The 24,308-nt window shown below is 39.9% G+C and overlaps 1 protein-coding gene across 1 annotated transcript in view; it reads left to right on the plus strand.

The window, feature by feature from the left end:
• ptprq (protein tyrosine phosphatase receptor type Q) overlaps positions 1-23,892 on the plus strand; it is a 71,783-nt gene extending 47,891 nt beyond the window's left edge. Inside the window, exons 31-50 of the mRNA XM_047390679.1 lie at positions 3,241-3,350; positions 3,544-3,727; positions 3,803-4,041; positions 6,080-6,149; positions 6,442-6,600; positions 6,759-7,050; positions 7,162-7,235; positions 9,348-9,447; positions 9,558-9,686; positions 12,466-12,510; positions 13,119-13,145; positions 13,324-13,405; positions 13,972-14,062; positions 14,198-14,274; positions 14,374-14,508; positions 14,636-14,761; positions 21,090-21,235; positions 21,345-21,480; positions 23,649-23,772; positions 23,855-23,892. Coding sequence (XP_047246635.1) covers positions 3,241-3,350; positions 3,544-3,727; positions 3,803-4,041; positions 6,080-6,149; positions 6,442-6,600; positions 6,759-7,050; positions 7,162-7,235; positions 9,348-9,447; positions 9,558-9,686; positions 12,466-12,510; positions 13,119-13,145; positions 13,324-13,405; positions 13,972-14,062; positions 14,198-14,274; positions 14,374-14,508; positions 14,636-14,761; positions 21,090-21,235; positions 21,345-21,480; positions 23,649-23,772; positions 23,855-23,892 — 2,384 coding nt within the window. The remainder of the gene's footprint in view (positions 1-3,240; positions 3,351-3,543; positions 3,728-3,802; positions 4,042-6,079; positions 6,150-6,441; positions 6,601-6,758; positions 7,051-7,161; positions 7,236-9,347; positions 9,448-9,557; positions 9,687-12,465; positions 12,511-13,118; positions 13,146-13,323; positions 13,406-13,971; positions 14,063-14,197; positions 14,275-14,373; positions 14,509-14,635; positions 14,762-21,089; positions 21,236-21,344; positions 21,481-23,648; positions 23,773-23,854) is intronic.
• Positions 23,893-24,308: the final 416 nt, after the last annotated feature.

Genomic DNA, 24,308 nt, shown 5'->3' on the forward strand with positions numbered 1-24,308 from the left:
TTCAAATAATCATGTACAGTTATGCACTCAATACTTGGTCGGGAATCCTTTGGCAGAAATGACTGCTTCAATGCGGCGTGGCATGGAGGCAATCAGCCTGTGGCACTGCTGAGGTCTTATGGAGGCCCAGGATGCTTCGATAGCGGCCTTTAGCTCATCCAGAGTGTTGGGTCTTGAGTCTCTCAACGTTCTCTTCACAATATCCCACAGATTCTCTATGGGGTTCAGGTCAGGAGAGTTGGCAGGCCAATTGAGCACAGTGATACCATGGTCAGTAAACCATTTACCAGTGGTTTTGGCACTGTGAGCAGGTGCCAGGTCGTGCTGAAAAATGAAATCTTCATCTCCATAAAGCTTTTCAGCAGATGGAAGCATGAAGTGCTCCAAAATCTCCTGATAGCTAGCTGCATTGACCCTGCCCTTGATAAAACACAGTGGACCAACACCAGCAGCTGACACGGCACCCCAGACCATCACTGACTGTGGGTACTTGACACTAGACTTCTGGCATTTTGGCATTTCCTTCTCCCCAGTCTTCCTCCAGACTCTGGCACCTTGATTTCCGAATGACATGCAGAAATTGCTTTCATCCGAAAAAAGTACTTTGGACCACTGAGCAACAGTCCAGTGCTGCTTCTCTGTAGCCCAGGTCAGGCGCTTCTGCCGCTGTTTCTGGTTCAAAAGTGGCTTGACCTGGGGAATGCAGCACCTGTAGCCCATTTCCTGCACACGCCTGTGCACGGTGGCTCTGGATGTTTCTACTCCAGACTCAGTCCACTGCTTCCGCAGGTCCCCCAAGGTCTGGAATCGGCCCTTCTCCACAATCTTCCTCAGGGTCCTCTTCTCGTTGTGCAGCGTTTTCTGCCACACTTTTTCCTTCCCACAGACTTCCCACTGAGGTGCCTTGATACAGCACTCTGGGAACAGCCTATTCGTTCAGAAATTTCTTTCTGTGTCTTACCCTCTTGCTTGAGGGTGTCAATAGTGGCCTTCTGGACAGCAGTCAGGTCGGCAGTCTTACCCATGATTGGGGTTTTGAGTGATGAACCAGGCTGGGAGTTTTAAAGGCCTCAGGAATCTTTTGCAGGTGTTTAGAGTTAACTCGTTGATTCAGATGATTAGGTTCATAGCTCGTTTAGAGACCCTTTTAATGATATGCTAATTTTGTGAGATAGGAATTTTGGATTTTCATGAGCTGTATGCCAAAATCATCTGTATTAAGACAATAAAAGACCTGAAATATTTCAGTTAGTGTGCAATGAATCTAAAATATATGAATGTTAAATTTTCATCATTACATTATGGAAAATAATGAACTTTATCACAATATGCTAATATTATGAGAAGGACCTGTACATAGAAATGTCAGGCCTATAAAGAATAGAAAATTAGAAGTCACATCTGAAAAAATAAACTGCCAAAAATTCCACATATCACCAGAACTTTAAAATAAATGTCTTTCACAGCAGAATCATTAACCTCTTAAGTCAGACCGCCAGTGGGTCCGCCTCTAAAATCACATTGGACACAGCTGGGATTTTGTTTCCCTGAATCTTTGGCTTGAATATTAATAAAACAAATACTTTTGGTTTTACAGCAATTTAAACACCTAAGATCACGTTTAAAGGTCGTTCAGAGAAGGGTGACTCTAAAAAAAAACGCTACATAAAACCCCTTTCTTTTTGCACCAAACCTCCATGTCCAGTATCCTTAGATACCACACATGCAGGGGTTCAAAAAATGGATTTTGTCATTGTTTAATCACAAATAAATCAGAGTTGCAATAGTGGTTCCATTGGAAATTTATTCCTTCATTTCTTACCTTTACACAGGTACAAACAGTTTGTGTTGAGACTTTTTGACCATGAAGCTATTCTTGATTTATTTCAGTTATGTAATTCCAGGTGGAAATTGTTTCTAAAGCCTTAGGGCTTATCAGGTTAACATATACAGATATACAAAAAGAAACCTAAAACATCATATTTTACAAAACCATCATAAATAATCCATTTAAAGAGACACAATCCATCTATCATAAAGCCAAAAAAAACATAATTACTTTGAACAGTGTAGGACATAACAGTATAAATATATAGCAGATACAAGATAACCATGCAGGTAAAGAAGTGAGACTACTTTAATCTGAATTTAGAATTTATACCCATAAATGTTCAGAGAGATGTGCATTGTTACTTTTCTGACACACACAACATTTTGCTTGTAGGCCAAAAGGTGCAATTTTGGTCTGATAAGATCAGAGCATTTTTCTTCACATGTTGGCTGTGTCTACTATAAAACTTGTGTCAAACTGCAAACAGGATTTCTTATTGCTTTCTTTCTACAATGGCTATTTTCCCAAAAAATATGCTTCCTTTCCCAAAAAGCAATATTTGTTGAGTTCCTCAATAATAGTAGTCCTGTCAACAGATTCTCCACTCTTCTAAGTTGTGGATCTCGGCAGCTCTGCAGTTCTGATTAATAGTCTCCTTACCTGACCTACCAGTTTAGATGAACAGCCATATTTTTATAGATTTGTGGTTGTGCCACACTGTTTCCATTTTCAGATTATGGATTTAACATTGGTCTGTAAGATGTTAAAAACCTTGGATATTGTTTGAGACCTAAAACTGGCCTTCCCAGCACAGCTAAATTTAGACTGAGATTAAATTAAACATAAGTGGTCTTTATTTACTAATTTTATGATTTCTGAAAGCAATTGGTGGCCCTGGATTTTATTTATGGGTATAAGAGTAAATAGGTCTGAATATAAATGCATGCCAACCTTTTCACAATTTCATATGTAAAACTATTGTAAAAACCAAGTGTTTCCACTTCAACGTTATACAGTATTTTGTGTTAGTCTATCACTTAAAATACCAGTAAAATGGAACAAAGGTTGTGGTTATGACATTACAAAATGTTGAAAAGTTTAAGAGGTATAAATACTTTTACAAGGCTTTTGGTGATAAGGAAACCATGATTTAGTTGTCTTGTTTTGGCAAACACGTTCAGTGTCACAACCTGCATTTCTATAATGACTTTACTACCTAATAAATACTGACAGAATTGAATAACCTACCTCCCCTAAAGGCACTAATGCAAAAAAGAATCAAAAAATAAATAAATAACCTAAATGTCTTGGATTTTGTTTTGTTCTGTGTGATTAATGTCTCTCCCAGGCTTATATTGTACTGCTGCATGTCAGATAATCACATATTTTTGTTCATCTCCTCTCTATAGGCCCTGATGCTCCTCCTCGTAACCTTAAACTGACCCCAACTTCCACCAGCCTTCGGATTGCATGGGAGGTCCCGGCTGTTCTCTCGGGACCAACGTCGTATCTAGTGCAGGTCACCTTGCTGAGCCACAACCTCTATAAGATAAAAACATGTATCTAGTCAGTATTTAATGATATTTGGAAAGATCATTGTTATTTTGCCTTGGTCAGGGGTTTAAACCTACAAATGAAGCCCAGCTTATTGTACTTTGCATTAAATGAAAATTAATTAACAATATTCATCAGGAACTTTGCTGTTACCACAGGTGGATGGTCCTGATATGAACATCTCAATAGTCCGGGGCCCAGGAGAACTGACTACGGTCTTTGTGACTAACTTAAGAGCTTTCAGCCATTATGCCGTGACTGTCACCGCCTTCACTGGTTCATTAGACAATGTTGGCAGTGATGGGAAAGCCATTGGTCTTTTCATCCAGACGCTAGAGGAGGGTAGGTTTAAATTCTGTCCCCTGACCTTACTTACCTTAGTTCTCTGCTTTTGCATCATTCTTTCTTTTTTTACAGAGCCGAAAGACCCTCCCAAGAACGTCACTGTCTCTGGTGTCCCAGAAGAAGTGAACAAGGTCAGGGTGAGCTTTAGTCCCCCTGAAGAGCCTAATGGAAACATCACAGCCTATTACATCCTTGTGTATGAGAAGGACCAGCTGGTGAAAAATATAAGCCTTGATAACATCCTCAGAGAATCCCAAATGCTTGTTGCTTTCATAGATGGCCTTAAAGGAGGGCACACCTACAGTATACAGGTGAGAAACACTCAAATACCGCATAGACAAACAGATCCACACACTTTATGAGAGCATGAAAATCAAGATTGTCATCTTCAGAAAGATATCAATCTCTTATTGCAAAGCTTGTTGCAAATGCTGAATGTTTGCACAACTGAGTTCGCACCAACTTCTTATTTTAAAACCTAATCTGCTCCTAAAATAGTTCTACAGGGCAAATAGTGTCTTTTTCCGCTGACACAGAATTTTTTTAGAGGTAGTATTCATGGATTTAGAGCAAACTCTGCCAATACAGGTACACCTAAAAAAGTTTGAATATTGTGAGAAAAAAACAAAAACTTTTTATTACCCCTTTTAGAAAGTGAAGCTCATATGTTATACAGATTCATTACACATAGAATAACATATTCCAAGTGTTTATTACTTGTAATTTAGATGATTATGGGATACAGATCATGAAAAAAAACTTGTGTTTCAGAAAATGCCTCCTGAGGTGTAATGGAAGCCCAGGTTGCTTTGATAGTGGCCTTCAGGTCATCTGCAAAATTGGGTGTGGTGTCTCTTATCTTCCTCCTTTCAATACTCTATAGATTCTTTGAGGTTCAGGTCAGGCTACTTTGCTGACCAATCATACACAGTCACACTATGGTCATTAAACCAACTTTTGGTACTTTTGGCAGTGTGGGCAGGTACCAAGTCCTGCTGGAAAATTAAATCAGCATCTCTATAAAGTTTGTCAGCAGAAAGAAGCATGAAGTGCTCTAAATGTCCTGGTTGATGGTGTTGACTGTGGACTTAAGAAAGCACAGTGAATCAACATCAGCAGAACATATAGCACCCCAAATCCTCACTGACTTTAAGCAACGTGGAATCTCTGCTTCTCCACCATTCCTCCAGAGTCTGAGACCTTGATTTCCACATGAAAATCAAACTTTAATTTTATCTACACTGCTCAAAAAAATAAAGGGAACACTCAAATAACACATCCTAGATCTGAATGAATGAAATATTCTCATTGAATACTTTGTTCTGTACAAAGTTGAATGTGATGACAACAAAATCAGACAAAAATCCTCAATGGAAATCAAATTTATTAACCAATGGTGGCCTAAATGGGTTTTGATTGACAATCCTCTCAAGGCTGCAGTTATCGTTTTTCCTGTTGCTGGACCAGCCTCTCCTTCCACCCACCTTTCTATAAATATGCTTGAATACAGCACTCTGTGAACAACCAGCTTCTTTAGCAGTGACCTTTTGTGACCTAAGTGAAGTTGCTCCACCCAACTTCTTCAAATCAAACAAAATTGGTGTCAAAATGGGCTTACATGCTCTGTGAAGGGTGTCAATGAGGGTCTTCTGGACGTGTCAGGTCAGCTGTTTTCATGACTGTGTAACCTTCTGACCGAGATTTAGAGACCATTTTGAGGCTCATGAAACGTTTGCAGGTTTTTAGAGTGAATTAGTTGATTAAGGTGATACCATGAGTTTCCAGTTTTTACCTTTTTCACATAGTTCCAATTTTCTGAGCCACTGAGTTTAGAGTTTTTATTATCTGATTCAAAAATAGTACGTAAGTGCTCCCATCTTTGCGTCTACATGTATTTAGTTCAATCTCCTTTGTGAATCTGTTGCAGAACCAGAGCAAAATAGAAGTAATTAGATTGCTTCACGAACTCCTGCCTGAGTGACCAGTGCTGGGTATGGGATTAAAAAGGTTAAACTAGTTACAATGCTCTGCTCTGATGTGTGAATACATCAGTTTTCAACTGAGAGCAGAGAGAATATATTCAAAGGTTTTTTGTCTGTAGCACACCAGAACCCCTTCATTCTTCTTCCAGACCACGGTACGTTTCCAACAGTGAATGGGATATCACGGGTCTGGACACTCATGCTTTCATGAAGTAACAAAATCCAAGCAATCATGTTTTCCACTTCTTGAAATGTTTTGAGACTTAATTTAGAAATGCTTTGACATTTTTCTTACTTTAAAATTGCTTCCTGTGCCTATTCTCTTTCTGCTGTCTTCCTTGATTTCACATATCTGTTCTGTTTGTAGACTGCAGCAAGAAATGGTGCGGGCAGGAGCCCACTCAGTCCACCTGTCCAGATAACTACAGGGATTAAAGGTACAAGCCCCTGTTCTCAGCAATGCTCAACAGTATTTATTTCCTTGTTGCTGCAGTGATTAAGCATAATTACCTTGCAAAATTGTAGCTTTACAGAAGCAGACCTGTTCTGACACCATCAGTTATCAATGTCATCAGTTGTACAATGAAGGCAATTAAAATATTATATGTTTTATCTTTGGATGTAGCAGGTAAAATCCTCTCAAACACATTGTATCCTATGATAACTGTATGTGTGTGTGTGTGTGTGTGTGTGTGTGTGTGTGCGTGTGTGTGTGCGTGTGTGTTTAAGCTCCATCCCAGCCAACCCAAAGACCCCAAGCAGTGCTGGGCCAAGGAGGGGTTGCCATGGTAACCCACAGGAGCATAACCATAAATATGCCTGCCTGTTACTATAGTGACGACAACGGACCAATCGCAAAAATCCAGGTCATTGTGGCCGAGTCAGGGGGTATGACAGTAATCACTTTTTAGATAAATATACTTAAATATGTACATCTTTTGTGTGTATGTGTGATATTTTTACAGTGCACCATCTTGCCCTGAGCTCATAAAAGACTAAACTCAAGCATTCCTAATTTGTTCCCTCCAACTTTTATTCTGTCACAGTGAGGGACAACGAGAACCTGACCAACTGGAGGGGAGCCTATTTTCACCGTCCCGCTCCCTACCTCACTGACACAGGGTTCCCCAATCCCACATGCTTAGCGAGGGGCGGGGCAGCAGGTGTGGATGTGCTCAAAAGAGGCGGTCGTAGCGTATCTGGGGATGACCCGTCACTGCTGAGCTACAACCACACCACTGCAGGAACCTACACGATTGGAGAGAATGACAACTGCTTGGAGGAGAACAACACTAATTATTTCTGCAACGGGCCTCTAAAGCCCAACACCGTCTATGTGTGAGTGCACTGGAAGCATTCTGAACCATGAAATTCTTTGAAAAATTCAAACAGGTATTGAAAGAATAACACAAAAACTCCTGTTGTTCTGCTGTTGTTTTTTGTTGACAGGTTTAAATTCAGAGCCACTAACATTAATGGCCAATACACAGACTCTAAATTCTCAGAGCATATCAGAACTGCAGGTATGTCTTAAAGGAAGGAGCAAGCAAACATTATTCAGCTTAAAAAATGAAAAACTTACAGTACTGTGTAGAAGTTTTAAACCAACCCCAATTTCTTTATAGTTTGCTTCCAATAACATAAAAAAGCAGCCAATGTCCAAAATGACCTCAAACGACTTTCTGAAAACCAGCTCAAATATTTGCTCAAGGCTGCTTTGAGAGATTAGACCCTAAAAGCAAAATATAAAGAAATGAGAAATGATTCAACACCTTTTACCAGTACCTTACAGAAAGCTGTACACGTGGTTCCGCTCACAAGTTTACATACGGTATATGTACCATAAGCATGAAGGTCATCTTTAATGGATTTTTTTTTAAAAACTTGAGTGCAGAAATGTTAATATTTTGTGAATTTTCTATAATGTGCACAAGGCCAAAACATACATACCACCTCAAATATACACATACATCCCCAATAATACTTGGTTACATGTCCTTCAACTTGCAGGTAATTCACATACCTTTTGCAGCCTTTAACAAGCATGTGCCAAAAGTCTTTTCTATTTTATTTAGAAAAGAATAGAATAGAAAATACTTTTTTTAATGCTTTTAAATCACAGCAAACATACAACAAACATTAAAAATATTTGCCTCAGCGAACATCTGCAACTACCAACATTCTGTCTGACTTAAGCAGCAACTTTTAACAACTGAATGGAGACAGGAACTGCTGCTGAACACCCAGAGCAGAGCATGTTTAAAAGGGTTTGTTTCCTGGCACAGATCCAGTTTTTAACAATAGTCCGTGAATTTCCAATTGATGTGTTGTATGAGCTATTCCAGAAACTTAATATTAGCCTGCTTTAGCCATTTCCAAACTAGTTAGGAGGTGTGCTTGTGATCGTTATTCAGTTGAAAACTCCAACAGTGTTATTAATTGTTGTGTGATAGGACCTAGATGCAGGCAGGAGGAAGGCAGAATTATGATGAGTGAATTTAGTAAATAACAGAAGTCAGAAATATAAATAACAGGAACCCAGAGACCATAGAGAACAACAGTAGAAAGCTCAAATGAAATTGGAGGGCTAAATACTAAATAGCATTGATTGGTGGAGCAAAGAACATGTGAATCCTAATTACCAGAATATATGACAGCTTTGTGGGAAGCATGACTGGAGGAGTTGAAGGAAAGTGACACAAAAATAATACAAATGAAACTATGACCAAGGTAACTTAACTAGACAAATTAAACATGGTCAAACACTGAGGTAATCAAAATACCAAAACCTAAAGTAAGAACAGAAATACAAGGAGAGCACAGAACTAAACCAAACTGACTCACTAATCTCAAAGACTAAGGAACCCCGCAAACTGTTTGAACAATCTCAAGCAAACTGTCACAATTGTTAGAGATGCTCAAAAACTAAGACTCAAACAAATTATTAAGTAAATTTGCTGTTCACAATGAAGCAAATTTAATATCATCATTGACTGAAACAGTGCCAACCCAAAAAGAAGCCTTGGTTTAAAAATGGACGAGGCGTTAAATTTGCGGCTGCCCATATGGACAAGCCAAACATATTCTGGAGAAAGTTTCATGGTCTGATAAGAAAGGTAATGAGCTGTTTGACCACACATGTATGTTTGGAGGAGTCAACATTAGGCGTTCCAACTTAAAAATATTGTTTGCAGCTGTCAAGCATGGTGGTGACAGCATCTGGCTGGTTACTGCCAGAGGTACTGGTGCGTTGCATAAAACAGATTGAATAACGAACTCAGAGAACTACCTCTAATGTCTTCAACTTCACATCTAATCCACAGGAAGACAGTTAAAACTTGGAGACAGTTTGGTGTTCCAATAGAACTAAGATCATAAACACAGCAAAACTGGTGTTGGAATCAATAAAGCAGACTATCAACAAAAAATCTATGCACTACCATGGCTTCAAAAATGGCATTCCAAAGAAAATGTATCTAAATATTAGTGAGGGTGTATGTATATATCTGATGCACTACATTGTTCCGATATTCATGCTGATGATGGGTGTATGTTCTTACTGGAAGTGTATGTTATCCTTGCTGGTCATTAGTTTGCTTTAACTTGAATTAAATGATTTCTCTCTCACTTTGCAGCAGACGGACTGCTGACCAAGGAGGAACAAATCATCCTGGGTGTTTTGCTGTCATTCTTTCTGGCTGTATTTCTCATCCTGCTCATCTGTTGCTCAGTCAAGTGAGATCAATACTCAAAGCATTTAAAACAACCATGTGTAATATTACTACTGATTTTAAATGCATCATGTTTTTAATGATAGTAACTGCTTCATCCTCTTTTGTTCCCAGGATCCATCAGCGTAAGAAGGAGGGTGGAACATATTCACCCCGAGAGGCAGAGATCATTGAGACAAAATGTAAGCTGGATCAACTGATTGCTGTGGCAGATATGGAGCTGAAACAAGAAAAACTAAATCGGTAAGTCTTTGTTAGTTTAAATATAGAACTATCATTTTGCCAACTTTTGTAGAAGTAACCTTTTTGACATCAGACTTGATTCAGATGTGCAAGACAAGACTCCAAATATGTGTGAACAAGGTGAAAACCCTCTTTGCTGCAGCCAACTTGATGTGCAGATCCTGTCAGCACAAAAATTATCTAGCAGTGTAGAGTCTGTGCAAAAAATAGAAACAGAAGCAGCAGTGGCAACAGCATACAATACAGCATTGTGACTTTGTAATTTCTCTTCTCGTCAGTTCTCTGCAGAACAGAGAAATCATTCTGTCTGTTTTAATCCCAACCAATCTGTGCTTCAAAATACAGCATCTAACTTTCCGGCTTTTCTTTACACGTAGATAACAAATGGCCCCACAGCTTGGTAAAAAAAATCATGGGAACTAAACTTGTGTTTTTGTAGCTTTAACATGTGAAAATGTTTTTGAATATATATGTTCTTTAAATCATCGACTTTCTGAACCTTAAGTTTTAAACCTTGCATGATAACAGTCATACCCTCCTAAGCCATTAGAATAAATAAAAAACTTCTGTTTCTATAAAGCCTATTAGGTCTCCTGTGGGAAATATTTTCTTCTTGCAAAAGGCTCCTACTGTATTTCAGTGTGATTTATGAGCTGTCTCACATGTATTCATGTGGAGGTCTGTCTACACATTTTCAATTATGCTTAGGTCAGATGAAAAGGCAAAGCCAATAGTTTGATTTTTATTCTGCTGTGGAAGCCACACTGTTTTATCTTCTGTTACATTCCATGTGTTTTTGGCTTCCAGGATTTTCTGTTATTTATTGAATATGTCCCGTGAAATATTCTTTTGATTCAAGCTAACACACTGGCTCAAAGGATGAAGAATTAACACACTTCATTATTAAAGAGATTTTTTTTTTTCTGTTATATTCAGCTTACACTTGCTCATTATCCCAAAAAATGTCTATTTTCACTGTATTGGTTTCTGCTTCATTAAATCTTTTATTTTGTTGAGAAAGCTGTAGAGAAATGTCTGACCTTTCCATGAAGGTCATATTTACCTTTGCAGTACAGTACATTAGATCAGTATACCTCCACTCAAGTGTCACCTTAATTTAATCCAGTAAAAAGTAGGCTTTGATTTGCATCTCAGTCAAGCTGAGGATCTTTTCTTTAAGGAAAATTCTCACCATTCCCACTTAACTTTTACATTTCCTGCTTCCCTGACAGCATAATAGCTGAAAAGCGGAGCAAGATAACACAGTTGTACATGATCTAAAGTAGTATTGGGATTGTGTCCCGGTTAAATCGCAAACAGCTCAAACAACAATGTTTCAGACTCTGCGACTTTGTGTCTGTTTTTCTGGGCAGAGACAGATAGTTTGTCCTAGCCATAGTTTCTGCAGGTTAGCGTTAATAAGCTACTCCAACATGGGTTAACTTGGTTAAGAAAGTTACCATGAGTTGCCCAAACCTTGGATGGCCTTGTCATCTGTCTCTCGATATCAAACAGCTACAGTCTACAGTAAACTCATCTCTTGCTATTACTGAGAATGTTTTTATGGAGCAGTTTGGTAAAGTGCAAGGCTATATGCTGTTTTGATATCACTCCTTGATAAGTCAGCTCGAAGCATATTGAAGTGCAGTTTCAGTCATTCATATTTAGACACAACATACGTACATAAAAAAGTTATTCTCCTGCTTAATAAACTTCAACGCATTGTTTTGAACATCATAAAAGGTCATTACTAGTGTTTTCACTGCTGCCCACTACACTAAAAGCTGGCTGAGGAGCAGGTTGCTTGACAAAAACAGATGGGAAGCTGTAGCAGCCAATGCAGTGTCTCTATCACTGTGCTTGTAATTGTAAATGGTTGGAATCACTTAGGTGCTGTTCCTTCAAGGTATTTGTGTTGAAAAGAATACCATCCATTGAAAAATGTTGATAATTCTGTGAAAGGAAAAAAAGTGGTGTGGGGATCAGCTGCACTGCTGGCTTTTCAAAGAGTGAAGGACAGAGAATGAAGAACTGATGCACTCTATTAAAATACAGAATCCAAACCCTCTGAATGTGGGATTTTTTAACAGATGTTTCAAATGCAGAGGCTAATAAACTGACACGATCTGTCTGTACAGGCCAATGTAAGGCGCAGTAAGGGAATGTCTGTCCTGCTCAGAACTTAAATAAAATCAGGCTTGCTGAGAGTGCCATTGACATAGAATCACATTAGTAAAACAGCACCAGAATTTAAATCTTTAGTTTAGTCCAGTACTCTAAAACCTCATTTGAAAAATAAGTTCATTTAAGATCAGAACATTTCCTGTGAGAGGTGATTACCAGAATGTACATCGTCATAGAATTATCACAGTCAGAAATCAGAACGATATTTTCACTTGCTATTTCCTTTTCAAATTGAACAAAGCAAAAATTAAATACTAACCTTACTTTGAGGGTTGTAACCAGAGATCTTTAAATCTTCTGCCTAATAAAACATTTAGAATGACAGTCCCTCCTCTACACTGACTGACCACTCACTTTTCATACCAAAGACATTTCACTGTAGTCATTTGGGCAGCATCTCTTGTCTCCTACTCTCTGATATGACCAGAATATCATCCTAGCTCTGACAGCACAGTGAGAGCTGTTTAAACACGACTTGTCTTGCAGTTAAAGTAACACACCTTTCCTTGTCACTTCCCAACTCTACTTCCGCGCAGACGTTTACCTCCACTCACATAAGCTGTCTTTCTCTCACTGAACATTTGTCTCCCACCAGGTATTCTTCCTTCTTCTTTAAGCGGAAAGAGATTTATGTCATCCAGTAAGTTGGACGTTTAGTGTGTGTGTGTGTGTGGCTTATTTTGACGTGTTTGTATTGTTTTGCTTTTTTTAATTCCCCCTGTTTGTGTGTGTGTGTCATTATCTTTCCTATAAAGGCTTACGTCAAACCCTCCATCTGTGCACTTTTAGGAAAGCTTTTGTGGAGGCTGGTAGTTGAGTGAATCAGTGACATCAATGTTTTACCAACTGCCTGCATATTTTCCTCCATCCCTAGCAGAGATGAACAGTTTTGCTGAAGCTCCTCTGTTTAAGACCCTTTTAATTTGTTTACCCGCTCTCAAATTGCTTGGAAGACAGGGGGCGTAAATGGTAAGCTTTATCAATTGTTGAAGATCTGAGGAGATTCCACAGGAGCTGTTTCATGCAATCGATTGTCCCCCTTTTTCTCATTAGAATGAAAATCAAGGCCTGCATCAGTGTTTAATCAGAGTGGATGTGATTGCAAAATGGTTTAACCCGCTTTTCTTAAACCATATCTCAGTGTACTTTCTGCTGGGAGGATTAGTTAAATTTTCATGGACAGCAATGCCAAAGTGTGGGTTGCGATCATTGCATTAATTTGTTTATTTTGCTTCTATTTTCATCCAGGCTGCTCAGCTACAGGAAGTCGCTCAAGTAAGTCATCTTTTATAAATGATGCGAGCATGCACACAGCAGCTGCTGGAGAAATCCGCACGTTCTTCATGGCTCCGTGCCGCTCGTAACCTAAAAAAAGTTGACATAAAATAGCACATTGTTGACTCTCTCTCTGTGGCTCACAGTCAGTGCCTTTTTCTACCATCCTCTCTGTCAGGCCTGTCAACAAGAAATCCTTCCTGCAGCACGTAGAAGATCTGTGTGCCAACGACAATGCAAAGTTCCAGGAGGAGTTTTCGGTAAATGTTTGCCTAAAACCCAGAATGGCCAGAACGCTGCATCTGCAGTGCCTTGGAAAAGTGTTCATATGTCTCAGACTTTTCCTCATTTTCTCATGTTACTAACTCAAATGTCTATGAATTTTAATTGATTTTATGTGATAGAACACAAAGCAGTGCACTCATAAGGCACTGTGTAAAATGAATTTAAATAATAAAAATAATCCAGAAACTGCAAACAAAATGGGTGATGGAATCTTTCTGCTGGACCTCAAAAAACAGGTATGAATGAAATATGTTTTTAGGAGAAAATATTTTAGATTTTCACATATTGCTTTGTTCCACCCTGCATAAATGTTTGTGTATGCTTCTATTCCCCAGCAGCAACAAAACCCCAAACACATTCATCTTAACCATCTGCACAAACCTCTGAAGCTCTCATAGATTTTCCATTTTTGATGTTTAAATTAGTGTGATAATTTTTTATGAGAAATGTCACGTTAGTTTTGTTATGTTCATAGTTAAGACTCTGAAAGTTTATGTGAATGCTAATGTAAATGTGTTTGATTTTTTTTTTTTTCTCCCAGGAGCTCCCAAAGCTGCTGCCAGACCTCGCCACCACAGACGCCGACCTGCCATGGAATAAATCCAAGAACCGCTTCCTCAACATCAAACCCTGTATGTGGTTGGACTAAAAATGAGCCTTATAAAGGCAACCTTATATTTTCTGTCTTATGGCACCATTTCAAACTCAAAGAGCTGCATTTCACACCCTTTCACTGAACAGTTTTCTCCTGGTTCTTCTGCATTTAGACAATAACAACCGAGTGAAGCTGCTGTCAGAACCGGGCATGGCAGGATCAGACTATATCAACGCAAGCTTTGTCTCAGTGAGTTATCACTCCTAAAAAACTGATACAAGCTCTGATCTTAGGTTTATTCTAAGGCTGTATCTGAGGCTTACTGTCTTTCTTGTTTACTCTTTACAGGGTTACTTGTGTCCCAATGAGTTCATAGCCACTCAGGGTCCTCTGCCAAGCACCGTGGCTGACTTTTGGAGGATGATCTGGGAGACAGGAACCCGCACCATTGCTATGCTCACGCAATGTTATGAGAAAGGCAGGGTGCGTCGTTACAGACGTGACAGAATTCAGAGTACAAGTTACATTTCAGGACTTCTCTCCATGAAGGAATAAACTCTTTTCTGGAGAGCTAACAAATGCTTCATGTGCGGTGTTTGTGGCATTTCAGATTCGGTGTCAGAAGTACTGGCCAGAGGACAACAAACCGATGACAGTGTTTAGTGACATTCTCATCTCTAAAGTGTCAGAGGAAGTGCTTCCCGATTGGACTGTCAGAACACTGAAAGTAGAAAAGGTAGTAAAACCTCTTGCAGACAAATACACAACGTTGCACACGCATATGCAGAGTTCACCAGATTTATAAGCACACCTAAAGATCATTTGTAAGAAGCCTTAAAGCATTTTGTCCTTCATGCAGTACCATGACTTCACATTGAAACTTTTGTTGGAGTTCTCCACCTAGCTTTGGAGATTTTTTTTACTTCCCTTACCGTCCTTCTTACTGTGAGTGGTGCCGAGATAAACTCAAGTGCTCAATAAGCTTTATTTGTCACTTTTCAATTACAGTTCTGACCGTTGATATGGGCAATTTCAAGCGAGTAAATGTTTCCTTTTAGATATCTCCTGGATTATAAAGAATAACAATATGTATCGGTTTTACGTGTTCTCGTCTTTTCCATTTTAAAGAGATTCTAAGATAAATTTACAAAAATGCTTTTAGCGAGACTAATTTATTAGCAGTTCGACCCTATGATTGCTGGAGACAGGCACCAGCTGGCTCCTTTGCTGCACAGATAAGCAGGTATAGAAAATGGATGGATGTTCGGAGTGATTAAAAAGAACCAGTATACTATACTGGTGATCAGCCAAACACAGATGATTCTCACCCTCTTTCTGAGAAATGTTTGCTCTTGTACCATGACAGGAACAGCCTCATCTCAGCTCTATCTATCTGCTTAAACAAACCCTAAATAAATAGTTTACACATTGTTAGTATTTATTTCTTCATTGTTTGTATTTTCTGGAGGGTTTCATAGTCTAGTGTACTATCTGACATTTAGCAGAATTTTGGCTTTTAGCTCAATTTTAGCTTGTTTTGTTGTTGTTCTTACATGGGCATTTATGTCTTATTTTTATGTTCCTTTTGGGTCTTCATGTGTTTTTCCAGTTTTTAAATTTCTTGTCAGCGCAGATGCTATTCTCCCATTTCTGCTGCAAATCATTCTAACTATGGGTACAAATAAAGTCACATAGGACCTTGAACCCATAAGTTACAATATTTGTTTTTGCAACGTGTTGTTTTTTCTGCTGATGAACAAATTTACTGAAATGAAAGAATGGATTTTTTTTTATTTTTGCATTGTGAGATTTTGCATCTGCAAAATCTGCTGAATTTATTTTAAGACTTTACACACATCTTTAACAGTGGCGCCAGTAAATGTGCCTGGTTCTCTATAGAGTGTTTATTGCCCTTACTGTACATGTTGCTGCAAATAATGTTTTTCTAATTTGAATATCACACATAATTATCTTCATTTTAATTAGGTGTTTTTTATTTTTTTTTATTTTATGTTGCTTGAAAAACTATTCAAAATATTTTAATTTTGGCTTTCTGCAATATTTTGTAATCCTAGCTATAAAGCTAGGCCAGCTGGCTTCAAATTCAGATGTTAGATGCTTTGTGCCTTTGCGACATCTCTGCAAAGTTAAACATTGCAGAGATGGATGCAGAGTGCTGTCAATAGAGATAGAACCAAAGACAGCTACCATGAAACCTCTCTTACTCTATTTTGTATCTGCATTGTGTTTTTACAGCTTAAGATGTTCTCATTATTGTAAATAATGAAACGTAATGTCAAGTAATGATAACAATCCAGCATACCCTTTCTATGAATTTGATACTGTACTGCACCTTATTGTATCTCCAGCCAGACCAGGCTCCAAGAGAGTCATATGCCACCCAAATGTTGCAGCAATGACCCAATTAAAAACATTGTTAAACTTCATGGTATGCCATGCAGATGCCCCAGTTGCACTGATAAAAATGTATTTAATACAAGAATAATGGGAAAGAAGATTCTTTAGAATTTATTTTTTATCTTTGAATTATTTTTTCTATGCTGGCACACAAGAAAGCAGTGGGTATGAGGGGTTGTCTAAAATGCATGCAAGTGTCCCTCCATTTACCTCAAAAGTTGTGAATTAACCAAACAGAAATTTACATCATCATCATCATCATCATCATTATCTGGGCTTTCCCAAAATTGTTTAAAGGGATAGTAATCTTAAGAGTATGAAGGTTCTCTCTCTCACTATCCTTACATTTAGCAAATAATTCTGGTAATCTTAACTGACTAAAAAGAGACATGGTTTATGAAGGATTTAATGTTTCGTCGTCGTCGTCTTCTGCTTATCCGGGACCGGGTCGCGGGGGCAGCAGACTCAACAGAGACGCCCAGACGTCCCTCTCTCCAGACACCTCCTCCAGTTCCTCCAGGGGGAGCCCAAGGCGTTCCCAGGCCAGCCGAGAGACATAGTCCCTCCAGCGTGTCCTGGGCCGTCCCCTGGGCCTCTTCCCGGTGGGACGTGCCTGGAACACCTCCCGAGGAAGGCGTCCAGGAGGCATCCGGTATAGATGCCCGAGCCACCTCAACTGGCTCCTCTCGATGTGGAGGAGCAGCGGCTCTACTCCGAGCCCCTCCCGGATGGCCGAGCTCCTGACCCTATCTCTAAGGGAGTGCCCGGCCACCCTACGGAGGAAGCTCATTTCAGCCGCTTGTATCCGGGATCTCGTTCTTTCGGTCATGACCCAAAGTTCATGGCCATAGGTGAGGGTAGGAACGTAGACCGACCAGTAAATTGAGAGCTTTGCTTTTCGGCTCAGCTCTCTCTTCACCACAACGGACCGGCACAGCGCCCCCATTACTGTGGCAGCCGCACCGATCCGTCTGTCGATCTCCCGCTCCATTCTTCTCTCACTCGTGAACAAGACCGCAAGATACTTAAACTCCTCCACTTGAGGCAGGAACTCCCCTCCAACCTGAAGAGGACAAGCCACCCTTTTCCGGTCGAGTACCATGGCCTCGGACTTGTAGGAGCTGATCCTCATCCCAGCCGCTTCACACTCGGCTGCGAACCGCCACAGCGCATGCTGTAGGTCTTGGCTAGAGGGGGCCAGCAGGACCACGTCATCTGCAAAAAGAAGAGACGAAATCCACTGGTCCCCAAACCAGACCCCCTCCGGCCCTTGGCTGCGTCTAGAAATCCTGTCCATAAAAGTTATGAACAGGACCGGTGACAAAGGGCAGCCCTGCCGGAGTCCAACATGCACTGGGAACAGGTCCGACTTAGTGCCGGCAATGCAGACCAAACTCCTGCTCCGCTCGTACAGGGACCGGATGGCCCCTAGTAAAGGGCCCCCGATTCCATACTCCTGGAGCACACCCCACAGGGCATCACGAGGGACACAGTCGAATGCCTTCTCCAGGTCCACAAAACACATGTGAACCGGTTGGGCAAACTCCCATGAACCCTCGAGCACCCTGTAGAGGGTATAGAGCTGGTCCGGTGTTCCACGGCCGGGACGAAAACCACACTGCTCCTCCTGAAGCCGAGGTTCGACTATCGGTCGGACTCTCCTCTCCAATACCCTGGCGTAGGCCTTACCAAGGAGGCCGAGGAGTGTGATCCCCCTGTAGTTGGAACACACCCTCCGGTCACCCTTCTTTGAAGGGGGACCACCACCTCAGTCTGCCAGTCCAGAGGCACTGTCCCCGACCGCCACGCAATGTTGAAGAGACGTGTCAACCATGACAGCCCTACAACATCCAGAGACTTGAGGTACTCAGGGCGGATCTCATCCACCCCCGAAGCCTTGCCACCGCGGAGCTTTTTAACCACCTCGGTGACTTCAGCCTGGGTGATGAAAGAGTCCAACCCCGAGTCCCCTGCCTCTGTTTCCACCACGGAATGCATGATGGCAGGATTGTGGAGATCCTCGAAGTACTCCTTCCACCGCCCGATAATGTCCTCAGTCGAGGTCAGCAGTCTCCCGCCCCCACTATAAACAGTGTTGGCGAAGCACTGCTTCCCCCTCCTGAGGCGACGGACGGTTTGCCAGAATCGCTTCGAGGCCAACCGGTAGTCCTTCTCCATGGCCTCACCGAACTCCTCCCAGGCCCGAGTTTTTGCCTCCGCCACAGCCCGGGCCGCAGCACGCTTGGCCTCACGGTACTCGTCAGCCGCCTCAGGAGTCCCACAAGCCAACCACAGCCGATAGGACTCCTTCTTCAGCTTAACAGCATCCCTTACTGCCGGTGTCCACCACCGGGTTCTGGGATTGCCTCCGCGACAGGCACTGCAGACCTTACGGCCACAGCTACGGGCAGCAGCATCGACAATAGATGCGGAGAACATGGTCCACTCGGACTCTATATCTTTAATGTTTCACAAACTAAATATGCTTTTACACACAACAAAATATTTTAACAGATATGAAAGCAGTGTGACAGCAACTTATATTTTCAGCTCAGGGGATCTATACAATGTAAAATAATAGGTATAAATGTTAAGCATCAACCTCTTGGGATGTTTTAGTCTTTAATCTGGTTTTGTTAAGTGTTTTTGTGTCAATGCCTTTATTTAGTTAATCTTTCATTAAGTTTCCAGTTGTCTTGTTCTGATTTAGTTAATGTGTTCTGTTGGATTTTGTGGAAATCATCCTTAGTTTTTCCTCCTACATGTTTTATTCCTCAGTTCTGCTCTACTTCACACTTGTTTGTGCTTTCTATTGTCCACACCTGCTTTATGTCATTATCCCCCACACTATCTATAGTAACCTGCAAGTCTTTATTTTGTCTCGTTACATCCTACTTACTGTTTCCTGTGTATGTGTGCAAATGCTTCTCTTTATGTTTCACATTTATTTAAAAGTACCTCAGATCTTTTTACCTAATGCATCTGCATTGCTTTATTTTTTAAACTAACTGTTTTTCATCACCTCCTATGATTACACTATTCGGCAAAGGACTTTCACCAGTAATTTCAAACTTTCAATATAAGACATAAAGATGTAAATAAAAACGTTTTCTTTTGTTTCTCTGCCATGAATAGGAAGTATACAAAGTACTTTAAAAAGTGAGTTCCCACAGAGGCTATAGGCTTCTGAAATGTATGACCCAACATGTTTGCTTATGCATTCAGCTTACAACACCATATGCAGACAGCTACATCTCCTAAATATTAAATATAATCACACTCCTTAAAGACTGTCATACAGGATGAAATTAATAGTACCAGTTTCTTAAATTATTCTTTGAACCTTAATAAATATGATTTAAATTCTAATGTTAAAAACCATATATTGATGTGAACAGACCCAATTTTCTTGAAGATCAAAATTTCCCTTATAATCTCGATCCTGTAAAAAGAGAAAAATCAGCTATACACTCCCTTTTATGTACCACTGGCAGCAAAAAAGACCCTAATCATAATGCTGCCACCACCATGCTGGACGGTTGGTTCAGTGTTCTCAATTTTTGAATTGCTCACCTTGACTCTTCAAGCATTCTTGAATCAAACACTTAAAAACATCAGTAAGACAAATGATTACCAGCCTAGATTGTAGCAGCTTGTGAGCCTGGTAAGGGATTTGGACATGTCTCGAAAGAATTTGAAATCAGCCTCTTCAGTGTGTGGAAAATAGTGTACAAGTGGAGAACATTCGAGACAACTTCCTTCATGCCCAGGTCTGGCCATCCAAGCAAGTTTATACTAAAAACAGACTGAAACATGCCCAGAGTGATCTCCAAAAGCCCTAAAATGTCAACATATGTCATTATCTAATAGGAGGTGTACACGGACAAACCCTTGCTCTCTAAGAAAAACATCCAGTTCAGATAAAAATTTGCCAAAGAGAACACAGATCAAGACCATAACTTCTGGAATAACGATCTTTGCACTGTAAAACAAGTATAGTGTAAATCCGAATTATTTGGACCCCAGAGCCTATGACATGTTTGACAGAAGCCAAATATAGCATTTCAGGAAAATAACCAAACTCAAACTGTGAAACATGGAGCTGTAAAGATCATGGTTTCTGAGAACATCTGCAAAAAAATATAAGCTAAAGCAGAACAACATGACAATGACCTAAAACATATCAGTAAATCGTCCAAGGACTGATAGAGAATTAAAAAATGCAACTGCCTGGCCGAGTCAAAGCCCAGATCTTGATCTCATTAAGATGCTCTGGAGTGTCTTGAAACTGACTTTACGTGCGAGAAACCTCTCAAATATTCATCAGACTCATGCATGAGCTGATAAATGGCTGCAAAAAGGGTCTCACTGAAATTATTTCAGCCAAAGGGGCTAAAGCTAGCCATTTGGCGGTAGGGTGTCCTAACTTTTCCTCAGGTAGAAAACACATTTTTGTTTATCTTTTGTTAATGAGTAAAATGATAAAAAGTAAACTTTTGCTGTTTACCAGTAAATTAGTTGCTTTTTTTAGATAAAGCATAAATAAAGATGAGATATTTGTATGTGAACATTTCCTAATAAAGAACAAAATATTTAATGGACTGTCCCAATTTTTTTAACTTGACCGCATCTATTTCTCTCTGCAGCATGGTCACTACATTTTAGTCAAACACTTCAACTACACATCGTGGCCTGAGCACGGGGTCCCAGAGTCCTGCAGCACCTTGATTAAGTTTGTCAAAGCTGTCCGAGCACATCGTCATGACAACGCCACTATAGTGGTTCACTGCAGGTATGGTAAATGACTAGTTTGAATATCCTATATTGTGATTATAAATAGTAGCTTGTTGCCAAATTCTGAAGTAAGTGTGATTATGGTTGCTCTCTTGCTGTTCCCTCAGTGCGGGTGTGGGAAGAACAGGCGTGTTCGTTGCTCTCGATCACCTCAATCAGCACGTCAGAGATCATGACTTTGTGGATATTTATGGGCTGGTGGCTGAGCTGCGCAGTGAGAGGATGTGTATGGTGCAGAATCTGGTGAGTTTTCAGGAGAAAAAAGCTAATTTTCCTCTTTTTGATTTTAGATTCTACGACAGAAATAAAACAAATGGCAAAAGTTTGTTTTATCTTAAAGTCTAAATAACCACATGTTTTTTGAGTTTGGCAGACCACAGAAATGTTTAAACTTCTCTGCTAAGCATGACTTTTTGAATCCACCCTCAAGTTTACAAAATTCAGTTTCAAAACCCTAAAAGAGTTAAGAGGCTCTGTCTGAGCGGATTCTGCCGAAATAGAGTTGTCTCTGAACTAAATTAATCAGACATGATCTACCACATGAATGCCACACACTACTATGATTACATAAAAAGTGACGCAAAGATTCAAATAGAAAAAGAAGCAGATCCACATCTGGTTGGCTCCATTCCAAATTAAAATCCATTCCGTGGTGTTCTCCTTATTAAAAAAACAAAAATAAAAGTTCATTTTAGTATTTAATTTTTTTTGTAACTAAGAGAATGATCTGCCAGTAGTTTAGGTGTTAATGCAAAACAGCAATCGCCTTCTTGAAACAGCATGAACCCGTCCGGAAATCACCTCAGTGATTACTTAAGTGATTGCCAGGATTGGCACTGTCCCTAATGTGGGATCCTGTGCTTGTTTTCTTCCTCTCGTCATCGTTTTCTCATGTCTATATTTTCTACATTTTACAATATTTAGATAGTGGTTTAAGACCTACAGTGCCTGCCAAAATAGAACGGTACATATGGCTCTTATATGTAGTGTTGTACAGTGCCTTGCAAAAGTATTCATACACCTGGACCTTTATCACAATGCAACAAATTCCAATGCATTTTAACCTGGACATATCTCATTGCAGCTTTCATTTACAGAAACACAAGTGCAGTGGGAACACTGCATATTCAATTGCAAATCAACATCAAGAAAAATTAACACATTTGTTATCAATCAACAGAAAGTGAGCAAAAACAAATATTAGGCTGCTACCTCCATTTCAAGGCCAGTTCCTCTCCGGCATAAGGCAACTAAACCACTTCAAGTACTTTGATGCATTCAACTGATCCATGATTTCCGGTATGCAATAAATAGGTACAACACCATAGTATGAGAAACAACCACATAGCATAATGCTGAAGCCACCATGCTTCAGTGTACTGTGGCTTGAATTCAGTGTTTAGGGGTTCATAACAAACTGTGTGCAACCCCCTAGACCCCCCGAAAAACATTGTAGCTTTCCTCATTCTGTAAAACGATAAACCATTTCTCATAGGATAGTCATTGTGCTTTTGTTAAATTGTAACCTCTGCAGCACATGTTGTCTTTTTCATTTTTTTTTTTTATTGTCTATTTTGCATGGACTTCTTGTAACAATAGCTTGGCTTCACAAAGGCAACATATAATTGTTACAGTCTTCACAACTTACTGTACACCTTCTTTAATCACCTTGAAACTGATCATTGGCAGAGTCTTTGCCATTGTGGCTGTTCTTTGATCCGTTCAAAGGGTAGTTTTCCATTTTCTTCAATGTCTCTCTGGTTCTGGTTTTCATTGAATTGCATTTCAGATCATTTTCTCAAATTCTTTACATGTTTTTGCCTCTCAATTTAACTTTTTAATCAAAGTACAATGTTCTTCTGAACAGTGTTTGGAATTATTAATTTTAGTCATATTTTCAAAGAAGGGTGCCCTATAATCAGAATGTAAAACACTTGATACGTTGTCCTTAAATAAAGCCAACCTGTTTGACACAGAATGAATTAACTCACTGACTGAACTCCACTTTGCTATTATTTTGGGCATAGACCTTTTAGTTAAGGATTTAATTTCATAAAATCAGCAGCATGCATGTTATGTGACTGTTGGATCTTTTCTGTTACTTCAGTACACCTACTAGTGTATTGTTTACCATGTAACTATATACTTTCTGCCAAAAACAGTGGTTGATCTGGTTAGTGATACTGCATGGGTATTGTTTTTTTAACAGTTTTATTAAGAAAGTCGCCAACGCTGCACAAATAAGCTCTGACAGATTTGGGTCCCAAAAAACCAATTTGGGCAACACAATCAGATTTAAGCAAGCACAATTCAAGCTTCTTGGATCACTCTTTTGTCAAAAGAATATTGTTTTCAACATCTCTTTAGAATCTGGTCTGAAATATCAATATCTGTCTGTGTTGTGCTGTCAGGCTCAGTACATCTTCCTCCACCAAAGTACGCTGGAACTTCTAAACAACAAAGGTAACAGCCAGTCCATCTGGTTTGTTAGCTACTCTGCTCTGGAGAAGATGGACTCCCTGGACGCCATGGAGGGTAAACAACATACACAAATCTAGGAATACAAACTTCACACAGCAGTGCAGTGTTCAAACCACAGATTTGTGCTGGTTTTCAGGTGATGTTGAGCTGGAATGGGAAGAGACCACCATGTAAACCACTGGCAGGAAGAAGATTTGTAGCAGGTTTCCTGGAACAATGGGACAAGTGGATCTCCACCATGTAAAAACATTTAGCCGATCAGTAAAGAAGAGCTGGAAGTAAAAAAGACTTGGTTGCTCTACTTCAAACACTTTGTCTGCCCAGTTCTTACTTTATGGCACATCTTGTCCACTAGTTTCCAAAAACAGGAAGAGAAACCTTTGGTGGAGCTATGCCTTTCAGGAACTTAAAGGACAGAAAGGAGAGTGTGAGCTGTGAGACATCTAACTTATCTGTATGTCTTCAGGTATTTCAGCAAGCTATTCCATTACTTTAATATGTTATCTGTTTTTTAGATAATTTATTCAGCCAAAATGGTATTTTTTGAGTCTCTTTGTAACTTTGGTTGTTTATCCTTTCTCAATAGCGAT

Source organism: Girardinichthys multiradiatus, chromosome 2, assembly GCF_021462225.1.
Source record: "Girardinichthys multiradiatus isolate DD_20200921_A chromosome 2, DD_fGirMul_XY1, whole genome shotgun sequence".
Classification (NCBI taxonomy): Eukaryota; Metazoa; Chordata; class Actinopteri; order Cyprinodontiformes; family Goodeidae; genus Girardinichthys; species Girardinichthys multiradiatus.